The sequence below is a fragment of the Cuculus canorus genome, unplaced genomic scaffold (genome assembly GCF_017976375.1).
Source record: "Cuculus canorus isolate bCucCan1 unplaced genomic scaffold, bCucCan1.pri scaffold_130_arrow_ctg1, whole genome shotgun sequence".
Taxonomy (NCBI): Eukaryota; Metazoa; Chordata; class Aves; order Cuculiformes; family Cuculidae; genus Cuculus; species Cuculus canorus.
Genome location: NW_026527769.1, coordinates 34,830 through 45,382, shown reverse-complemented (window position 1 = coordinate 45,382; position 10,553 = coordinate 34,830). Strand labels below are relative to the sequence as shown.

General features: G+C 61.9%; 1 protein-coding gene and 1 long non-coding RNA gene across 2 annotated transcripts in view; both read left to right on the top strand.

The window, feature by feature from the left end:
- The first annotated feature begins 1,101 nt into the window (after positions 1-1,101).
- The window catches only part of LOC128850634 (deleted in malignant brain tumors 1 protein-like), a 24,264-nt gene continuing 14,812 nt past the window's right edge, over positions 1,102-10,553 (top strand). Inside the window, exons 1-12 of the mRNA XM_054055606.1 lie at positions 1,102-1,233; positions 1,701-2,015; positions 3,281-3,589; positions 3,815-4,129; positions 5,169-5,495; positions 5,578-5,892; positions 7,488-7,826; positions 8,381-8,416; positions 8,689-8,826; positions 9,562-9,657; positions 10,092-10,178; positions 10,406-10,537. Of these exons, the coding sequence (XP_053911581.1) occupies positions 1,167-1,233; positions 1,701-2,015; positions 3,281-3,589; positions 3,815-4,129; positions 5,169-5,495; positions 5,578-5,892; positions 7,488-7,826; positions 8,381-8,416; positions 8,689-8,826; positions 9,562-9,657; positions 10,092-10,178; positions 10,406-10,537 (2,476 nt within the window). The 5' untranslated portion in view covers positions 1,102-1,166. The remainder of the gene's footprint in view (positions 1,234-1,700; positions 2,016-3,280; positions 3,590-3,814; positions 4,130-5,168; positions 5,496-5,577; positions 5,893-7,487; positions 7,827-8,380; positions 8,417-8,688; positions 8,827-9,561; positions 9,658-10,091; positions 10,179-10,405; positions 10,538-10,553) is intronic.
- Positions 8,690-10,187, top strand: LOC128850635 (uncharacterized). Its single transcript, XR_008448026.1, has 3 exons — positions 8,690-8,826; positions 9,562-9,657; positions 10,092-10,187. It is a non-coding gene; the product is annotated as an uncharacterized LOC128850635 (long non-coding RNA).

Below are 10,553 nucleotides of genomic sequence, written 5' to 3'. Positions count from 1 at the left end.
AGGTCACCGTCACTGTCATTTCTGAGCATAAAGGGTGGCACCAGGACAGTGTGAGGTCACCATCACTGTCACCCTTTAGCACACAGGGTGGCAGCAGGACAGTGTGAGGTCACCATCACTGTCACCTCTGAGCACACAGGGTGGCAGCAGGACAGTGTGAGGTCACCAATGCTCCCCATGGCCATGGGGTCAGTGCGGAGCAGCCGTGTCCATCAGAGAGGATCCTGGAGACAGCAGCTGCCCGGCCCGGTGCCTGCGGAGCTGAAGGATCAGCCCCTCAGTCCTGGTGGAGCAGTCGGGGTTGGTGGCTCGGGGGCTCTGTGGGGCTGTGCTGGGCTCGCTGCCAGCAAGAAACCACAAACTTCCTGCCCGGGCGCTGCGGGGTGAGCACGGCGAGCGCTGTGAGGCCACGTGGGCTGTGGTTTGTGCACCTGCAGGCTCCAGCTCCTGATCTGCCCACGGGGAATAACGGCCCCTGGGTGACACGCTGAGAGGCAGGGACACGGCTGAGCCTTGGGGCAGGACAGCTGCTGCCAGGGCAGGGACAGGTCCCAGCTCCGGCTCCTGCCAGGGCCCAGCGTGGGGCTCTGCGGGGAGGGATGAGCAAGCCAGCGGTCCTGGGAGGGAGCTCTGACCCTGGCCGGGGCCTTTTCCCAGCTGCTGCTCCCAGCACAGTGGGGCTGGACCAGCGACAGGGGCTGTTTCCTCTCCGCCCAGACACAGATCCCATCCCGTCCCAGCTCCATGGTTCCCACAGCTCGGGTGCAGCTGGGCACGCGCCTCTTGGGTACGTGGATGAGCCCAGTGCAGGAGATGCTCTGTGTGCTCAGTCCCCATCGCAGGGTCCAAGGGGTGACACAACCATTTCCTCACACACAGCTTGTCCCGTGCCCATCCCCCACCACAGCCACCGTGACGTGTGTGTCCCTCATATATGGTTATGAACGGTGCTGGAGAAGTTCATTGGAGGGCTGGGCTGTCTCAGAGTGGAGATCGCTCCCGATAATGTCTAAAAAGGTGCTGCTTCTCTGATTGGCTCCTCCTGCAGCTGGGTTGGCATCTGCAGATCCATAACTCTGTCATCTTCGTTGTCCCCGCGAGTCCCCAGGAGCTGTGACAGGGAGCGGGATCCATCAGGGCTGTTCCAGCACGGCAGGAGGCTCAGGATGGGGATGAAGGGGCTCCTGTCCCCTCCGGTGCTGTGGCTGCTGCTCTGGGTGCAGCCGTGCAGGGGTGAGTGCCGGGTCCCTTGTCCCACAGCCTGGGCCCAGCGGTCCCCAGCACGGCCACTGGGACACCTCTGGGAATGGGGTTTCTTTGCACGTGCCACTGAGACAAGAGGCAGAAGGTGCTCAGGTCAGTGGACCTCCTGCCTTTCCCTGTGCCTCTTTGGGTGGGAGAGGGAGCTGTGGGCCTGGGGCACGGGGCTGTGCGGGGGATTCTGGGATCAGGAGGAGAGGGTACGGTGAATGAGGGCATGGGCAGAAGGCAAGTGAGGTGGGACAAGGTGCTGGGGCAGCCCCAGGGTTTTTCAGACCATGGGGACAGGATGGACCCCATGCCTCCACTGCCCTGGAGAGGCCCAGAGATAAAGAGCTCCCACCCATGTGCATGTGAGTCAGTCTGGGCAGAGGAGACCTCTCCAGACCTGCTGGGTGGGGCTTGGTGCTCTCCTGACCAGTCCTGTGTTGTGTTTGAAGGGGCTGCAGAGGTGAGGCTGGAGAACGGCAGCGGACGCTGTGCTGGGAGAGTGGAAGTGAAACACGAGGGACAGTGGGGGACCGTGTGTGATGATCTCTGGGACATGGCTGATGCCGCAGTGGTTTGTAAGCAGCTGAGCTGTGGAGCTGCTCTTGGAGCTCATAACTATGCACACTTTGGACAAGGATCTGGCCCCATTTGGATGACTGATGTTTGGTGTTTTGGCACCGAGTCTGCCCTGTCTGACTGTAGGCACAATGGATGGGGTATAAATCGCTGTTCTCACAGAGAGGATGCTGGAGTGACGTGTTCAGGTACGGGGCAAGCCTGTTCCCAACCTTTGGGGCTGAGGTGGGGGAAGGGACCTGCTGTGCCCTCAGGGAAGGAAGGGGGTACTGGGGAAGGGCCTGGTGTGGCTGATCACTCTGCTGAGCTGAGGCTGTCACTGCTGGTTTCCAGCAGGAAAAGGAAAGCCCAGTGGAAGTCGGCAGCCTGTGTGGGTGTGTGTGTGAATGCCCACTCTGCCTCAAGGTCTCTGTTGGTTCCCAGCTTTCTCCTCCCGTGCACACAGGAGCTGACTGGCAGAGCAAAGGACCAGGTCTCCCTGTGCCAGAGGCACTGAAAGCAGCTCACATGGCCACTCGCAGCCCCAGGGAAGGGGCCAAGGTGGCCAAGGATGGTTGGGTTGTGTCCCCTGGCAGAAACGAGCCCCCAGGGGGCTTCTCAATGAGGAGAAATGCTGGGCTTGGGCCGAAGAGCAGGATGGGCCATGGCCACCTCATTCCTCTTCCAGGATGATGAACGCAGCTCGCACGGAAACACCCCTGTGACAGCAGCACTGCCCTGCCCAGCCTCTCCTGCCCACCCCAGCCCCTGGCTGCCCTGGGCACAGGGATCTGCCAGCCCTTGCTGACTCTCCATGGTGCCTGTCCATGGACTGGGACCTCGGGTCAACCCAAGCTGCTCCTCTGCCCCCTCTCCTTCACCCAGACGCTGGCCGGGGCTGTGCCCGCCTGGCAGTGGGCTCTGGCTCTGGCTGAGGATTCTCCCCAGGCAGGCGATGGAACCTGGGGCTGGTGGGGGCAGCAACCACGGGTGACCCCGTACCACATCTGTGCCCTGGGACACGTCCCAGCTAAGAGCAGGTCCCCAACAGCCTGAGACCCATCTGGGAATGAGGGGCATTGCTGGTGGCTCCAAGGGGTTCCTCAGCCTGGCCATGAGCTCAGTGGGGCAGACCATGATCCCGCAGCCAGCAGCACCCAGGTCCATCTCCTTGGCCTCGAGCCCTGTGGTTGCTGCGGTGCTGGGGCAGAGCTGGGCAACTCAGGGTCTCCAGGACCACAGTAACTTTTCTGAGAAGCTCCTGTGGGGGTGGAACAGAAGCGAGTCCACAAGTGCTGAGCTGGTGTCTGAGGAATGGCAGGGGGTCCTTGGTGTGTTTGTGTCATCAGCACCTACTGGGAGCCACTGGGAGCTTATGGGGCTCTTTCTCTGCACCTACCCTGAAGGTGAGTTGGGACACATACAGTGACTGGCGCGAGGTGCTGGGAACTTGCAGGGGGTTTTGTTTCTCCAGGATTTGTCCAGCTGGTTGGAAGACACAGCCCCTGCTCAGGACACATGTTGATCCACGACGGGGACCAGTGGAAAACTGTCTGTGACTCAGACTTTGGTCCCAAAGCTGCTGCTGTGGTCTGCAGGGAGTTGCGGTGTGGAGTAGTCCTGTCCGTCCATGGGGCAGCTCACATTGAGGAAAGCATTGATGCCCTCTGGGACAGAGAGCTGCAGTGCGTGGGGAATGAATCCCACCTCGCCTCCTGCCCCAGGGGACCTCCCACCGACCAGCTCTGCTCCCACGGCCGCGCTGCCGGGGTCACCTGCACACGTAAGGACTCAGCATGGGGGCTGCTCAGCCGAGCTGGGCTGAGGGTGGGAGCAGGGCAGGGGTCGTGCAGAGCCAGCAGTGAGGACAAGACAGGGGACATGGTTGTCTGCAGCCCTGAAGCTGTGGAGCAGGAGAAGAAAGGCCAGCTGTCCTTTTGGCCTCTCCTCCAGCTCCTAAGGGAGAAGAAGCACAAGTCTGACCCCAATAAACCTCCTCTGTCCCCAGAGTTCACAGGGTTCAGGCTGGTGAACGGCAGCACGGCGTGTGATGGGAGAGTGGAGGTCCAGGTACATGAGACCTGGGGCACCCTCTGCGCCTCCAGTTGGGATCTCTCGGACGCCCACGTTCTCTGTCGTCACCTCAACTGCGGCTTTGCTGAGTCCCTTCCCAGAGGAGAGCATTTTGGAGGAGGCACCAGCCCCATCTGGAGAGACTCGTTCCACTGTGATGGAACTGAAGCCCACCTGGGACAGTGCCCAGTGACCACCCTGGGGGTCTCGCTGTGCTCCCATGAGAACATCGCTGCTGTCATTTGCTCAGGTGAAGGCTGGGAAACCACTGTGTTCATTCCATTTCCCACTGGGGTGCGATACGGCCACCCGAGGCATGGACTCCATGGCAGCACCGGGGTCAATTTCTGCCTGGCTCCACCAGAAGTGATCTGGAGAGCATTGTCTGCTCACATTGACCACTCTCATGTATGAGAGCGGAGGGCTGAGTGGGTGCAGGTATCACTGCCCCCGGGGCAGCAGCTCAGCCCTGGGGCCACCACCAGTCCTGGGCTCCCCTGCTCTTCTGCTGTGGGACCAGCCCAGGATGGGGCTGTGGGTTCAGCTCCATCACTCCAGCTACCGACAGCCCTGTCCCACCCCCAGGAGCCTCATGGAGCCCAAAACAAACCTGCAGGGCTGCCTGGGTGCCCCCAGCAGCAGCCCCAGGTAGAAGCTGCAGCACTGGGCTTTGACCTTTCTTCTGGTGCTTCTGCCCAGCACAAGTCCCAGATGTTTCCTCTTTGCTTGGACAACCCCCATTGCTCTGCTCCCTGCCAGGGACAGGGGCTCCTCAGTCCCCAGGGATGCAGAGGGGCAGAGACGTGTGGGCTCTCTCCTGGGTCTCCCCGGTGCCAGCACTGAGGTCAGAACCATAGAATGGTTTGAGTTGGAAAGGACCATCCCATTCCAACCCCCTGCCATGGGCAGGGACACCTTCCACCGGGTCAGGTTTGTCAGACCCCCATCCAACCTGGTCTTGAATACCTCAAAGCTAGGCAAACCTTTCCTGGTACCGCCGTTCCTTTGGCCGCTGCACGCACGGCTGTGCCCTGCTCTTGGAGCTGCCCCATAGGCCTCAGCAGGGACCAGCTGGGTGGCTCTGCCGCACCAAGAGCAGAGACAGTGTCTCTCCCAGGAAGGCTCAGGGACATGAACCCCAACCCATGGAAACCTTCCCCCAGAACTCCCCATGGAGGGCTGGAGTGGGCAGGTGCGCTTCAGGGCTCTGTGAGGGTTCCAGAGCCTGGAGAAGTGCCGCGGGTTTCTGGTCTCTCTGGTGCTGCTGAGGCCATTGCTCCTCTCCGCAGGCCCACCCCGCTCTGCATCCCTGCGGCTGGTGGGTGGAGAGAGCCGCTGCGATGGGCGAGTGGAGATCTTCCAGCACGGAACATGGAGCAGAGTCCTGGACGACCAGTGGGACGAGCAGGAGGCCAGCGTGGTGTGCCGGCAGCTGCAGTGTGGAGAGGCAGAGGGAGCCTACAACCCCCCAAAGCCGGAGAGAGGGACGGGTCCCGTGGGGCTGCGACGGGTGCGGTGCACAGGGCACGAGGACAGCCTGACCCTCTGCAACACCTCAGTGCCTGAGAGTGCGCTGGCAGCAGGGGTGGCAGAGGATGTGGGGGTTGTTTGCCGGGGTAAGTGCCCTGCAGGGCCGCGCCAGCTCAGGGCTGGGTGTCACCAGCCCCTGGTGGCAGCTGGGGTTCCTTCCTGCTGCAGGGAGCCGGCGGGTGCGGCTGGCAAATGGGCAAGGGCGCTGCGCCGGGAGAGTGGAGATCTACCACCAGGGCAGCTGGGGCACCGTCTGCGATGACGGCTGGGACCTGCCCGATGCCACTGTTGTGTGCCGCCAGCTGGGCTGCGGGGGAGCGGTGGAGGCGTCTGATTCCGCTCGGTTTGGGGAAGGCTCCGGGCAGATCTGGCTGGACGGCGTAAGCTGCTCCGGGGCTGAAGGAGCTCTCTGGGACTGCCCAGTGGAGGCCTGGGGGCAGCATGACTGTGGGCACAAAGAGGATGCAGGAGTCATCTGCTCAGGTCAGTGCCAGGAACTGGGGGGGATTCAGGGCCATGCAGGCAGGGACAAGGAGTGAGTGGGCAACGGCCGAGGCTGTTCCTGGCCACCTCAGAGCCCCTACCCAAGCTCATCCTGGGACAGCCATGCACAGGTCCCCTCAGTACCACCGGGGGTCCACGGAGAGCTCAACTTCTTCCAAGGATTAGCAAGGAGGACAGAAATGTCTGTCCATCCCGAACATTTCTCTGTCCATGGGTACAAGGCGGACCTAGAATCATGGAACGGGTTGGGACCTCAAAACACATCCAGTTCCAACCCTCCCTGCCTATAACGTTCTCAAAGCCCCATCCAACCTGGCCTTGAACACTTCCAGGGATAAGGCAGCCTCCATTTCTCTGGGCAACCTGGGCCAAGGCCTCCAAACCCTTACAGCAAAATATTTCCTCATAAGATGCCATCTCAATCTCCCCTCTTTCAGATGAAAGCTGTTGCCCCTCGTCCCGTCCGTGCACTCCCTGATCAAAAGCCCCTCCCCAGCCTTTCTGGAAACCCTTTCAGTACTGGAAGCTGCTCTAAGGTCTCCCCAGCCTTGCTGGCCATGCCTTTGCCTGGCTGAGGGCCTGGGGGTGCAGGGACATCCCTGCTCCCACCACCCAAACCAGCCTGATATCCTTTGGATTTTTCCTTCCAGAGTTCGTTGCCCTAAGGCTGGAGAACAGCACTGGCTGCTCTGGACACCTGCAGGTTCTTTATAACGGGACATGGGGCAGTGTTTGCTCCACCTCGATGACTTCCAAAGAGGTGTCGCTGGCATGCAAGGAGCTTGGCTGTGGGGACAGAGGGTTTCTTGATACAAAAAGGATCTCTGACACACTGTCTGGTGTCACCTGGCTGGATCACGTGGAGTGCGGGGAGAGACACAGCTCCTTCTGGCAGTGTCTCTCTGACCCCTGGAACACACAGTCATGCAATGACCCGCGAGATGTGACCCACATCTCCTGCAATGGTAATTCTGAGCTACCCGGTCATAACCCTCCCCTTTAGCTCCTGTCCCTGCTCCAGGACAGAGAGAGAGCTTTGTCTTTCCATGCCAGACCCTTCTGCTGCTGGGGCAGAAAGTGGGGTTTCAGCTCTCAGAACCCCACGCGTTGCCCGACAGCTGCCAGCCCGATTTGTAACAGATCCTGGGGCAGGCAGAGGTGTCTCCAGGCAGGCAGGTTCTCAGAAAAGACCATGCAGGGGCTCTCAGGAGCATCCTTGCCATGAGAGCCTTCTGCTGCTCTGAGAACCAGGGTCCCTTTGGGGCTGAGCAGTCTGGGTCGCTCGCCAGTGCCGTACATGTCTGCTGAATGTCCTGGGCTCAGCTGCTGCCGTGAGGGAGGTGGCACAGGGAGGCAGAAGCAGAGCTCAGCCCCACGCTCTGTTGCACCCACTACAGCAGCCTCTTCACTGCAGCGTTTCCTTCTGCAGGGATGCGGCCAGAAGTGCTCCCAGCCTTGGGGACCGAGTGCCCGAGCTCCACCAGCTGCACAGGTAGAGGCTCCTCTCTACATCTCTTGCCCAGCCAGGCTCTGCCTGCTGTCCCACTGCCCATGGAGGGCTCTGCCTTCTCCAGACAGGGAAAAGATCCATGCCATAGGCGGCAAGGACAAATGCTCGGGCAGAGTGGAGGTGTGGCACCGCGGCTCCTGGGGGACAGTGTGCGGCGGCTCCTGGGGGACAGTGTGCGACGACTCCTGGGACATGCGGGATGCTGAGGTGGCGTGCAGGCAGCTGGGCTGCGGCCCCGCGGTGTCTGCCCTGGGCGAGGCGGCATTTGGGGAGGGCACGGGCCCCATCTGGCTGGAGCAGGTGGAGTGCCAGGGGACAGAGCCATCTCTGCAGGACTGCTGGGCCCAGGCTGGGGACAGGAGACTCTGCCGGCACAAAGAGCACACGGCTGTGAACTGCTCAGGTGAATGGAGGGGCCAAGAGTCCCTCGCTGGGTATTGGCAAGGAGTTGGGGTCCAGAGCTCCTGAGAGCAAGGCCATCCTTGCAGTGTGAGACCCTAGAGCCAAGAATGGAATAGAATCTTGGAATGGATTGGGGTGCAAGTGAACTTCAAGCCCATCCAGTTCCACCCCGTGCAATGGGCAGGGATGCTTCCCACTGGATCAGGTTGCTCACAGCCCCATCGAGCCTGGCCTTGAACACCTCCAGGGATGGGGCACACATGACTTCTCTGTCTTTCAGACTCTGTAGGGTAGGATGTACTTCCGACTCTGCCTGCGGGGTTCCTGCTACCCCCAGGGGCATCTCCCAGGCTGCCTGTGCCACTCTGCCCATGGCCCAGAGCAGCACTCTGGGCTCTGTCCTGGCACCCCTGCCCAGCCTGGCAGGAGGGGCGATGTGGGTGGGATGGGGCAGGGAGAGGTGGACACATACAAACGCATGGTATGTCGGAAAGGAGCTCCCTGGTGCCTGCACACCCACCCTCTCAGCCCAGCTCTCCTTCTTATCCTCTGCAGCTGCATCCACCACGGCAGCACAACCGCCTCGAGCAGGTAAGCTGTCCTCCTCTCCACACTGGGGCTGCACGGGGCCAGGCTGTGCCCTACAGCCGGGGGAAGGGGCTCCTGGCCAGACTATGAAACTCCCAAAAGGTGTCAGGTTAGGGGTGAGGTTGGGGACGGCTGTTATTTACCCGTCAGGGTGGGACTTCCCCATCCTCACACCCTGGGTTCTCCATCCCCTTTTTAATGGGGGACAGGAGCCGTGTCTCACCCTCACCTCTCCCAGCCCTGGTGCTGCCCTTTCTGTTTTCTTGCCCCTGCAGATCCCACCCAGGCCCTCCTGACCAGCAGTGGAAGACTCTCCTTGCCTGTCATCATCTGCATCGTCCTGGGAGCCCTGCTCTGCCTGCTCCTGGCCCTCCTGGTCGGGCATGTGCGAGGCGCCAGGGCTGAGCGCAGAGGTGGGTCCTTCCCCACGGCCCCGAGGGAAGGGGCCTCCTGGTCAGGCCAGGGGGGCTGTGGGTGTCAGCGAGGGGCGAGGGCAGAGCTGTGGGGACAAGAGTGTGTGCTGCCTGCTGCCCCACACACTGCCCCATCGCTTACCTGGCCATGGGTCACCAGCAGCCAAAAGTCCAGATATGGGGATGTTAGGGATGGAGTGAGGGAAGAAACAGCAGAGCTGGGCTGGGGGAGGTGGGAGCAGAGGGGAGACGGCTGAGAATGAGCATGGGCAGCACCCAGGGCAGTGCTGAAGGGGCTCTGCGTCAGGGGAGATGCTAGGAGGACTCGGGGACAGCAGGGTCCATCCCTAGGTTTCAGGTCTCCTGGCTCTTCCCCCGTCCAGCCCTGACTCCTCCCAGCAGAGCATGGACCGTGCTATGGATCCATGAGGCTGAGATGGGGCAGTGCCCGGGGGAGAGGAAAGGCAGGAGCTCTGGGCTCAGCACCAGGACCTGACCCAGGGGCCAGAGGGACACAGGGGCTGTCTCTGAAGGAAGGTGCGAGGGTGTCTCCACCCCAGACCATCTCCGTGGGGACATGGCCCTCACTGGGGGGATTCAGCAGTGCCCAGACGATGCAGCGGGGCTGTTGCGTGGGGACAGCCCTGAGCTGGCCCAGGGGAACGGGGCTGGGGAGCGGAGCAGGGTCCCGTCCCCTCTCTGTGTCCCCACAAACCAGCCCTGCTCTGTCTGCAGGCTTCGACAGAACCTGGGAGCCCTTCTCTGAGGCCGTGTACGAGGAGATCGGGTACAGCCCAGTGTGGGAGAAGCAGGCGGGGTTCAGCGGCTCAGGTGGGTGTACGTTCCTCACAGGAGGCACATTTGGAGGACTCTCTCCCTGGTCCCAGCCAGGGCTGACCCACTGCAGCCCCTGACCCACGGTCCCTGCAGTGCTGGTGCTGTGGGGTGTGTGGGGGGAGAGCAGCCAGGTCCTGGGCCCAGGAGAGAAGCTTCCTCCCTACTAGTTCTGCCTGTCCCAGCAAGGGACGGTTCTTCTTTCCCATGCATCCCCTGTGACAGCCGAGGGCTGAGGGAAGGGGCTGTCCTGGGGCAACTCTGGGAGCCCCTCTGGGATAGGGTTTGTTCCAAGAGTGCAGGGGGAGCCCTGAGCCCTCCTCCACACACAGCCCTGATGCTGTGCATCCCCCGTCCCCAGCAGTGCTGACCATGAGCCGACTCAGCAGAGCACTGAGCACTCCCCTCAGCCCCACTGTGCCTCTCTCCAGGCTCCCATTCCGAGGGGTCCCTCCCAGAGCTGCAGCCCCACCCCAGAAACAGCAAGGAGGAGGAAGATGGCCCGGGGTCAGCACCAGGTACCGGAGGGCAAGGTTGATCTCTCCTCTCTGCAGATGTGAAGAACAGCGGTGTCGCTGTTGCTGTCAGAGCTGGGGAGGACATGGCAGGGTCTCATCTGGTGCTGCCAACACCAGTGTCTGAGCCCCGTCGCCTTGCGCATCCTCCTGTCCTCTGCTCTGCAGGTCATGGGTCCACCATGTCACCAACTCCCTTCTCCTTTCAGACACCCCTGTCTCAACCGCAGGTGACCCAGCAGACAGCTATGATGATGCCAGGGAGATTCCTGACCTTGGGCAGGATCCTGAGTCTGGACAGGGAGACTGGAAAACGGCCGGGGAGCCAGAGGAGGGCCCAGAGCCCAGGGATGCACCTGGAGGTGAGAGGGAGAGCGC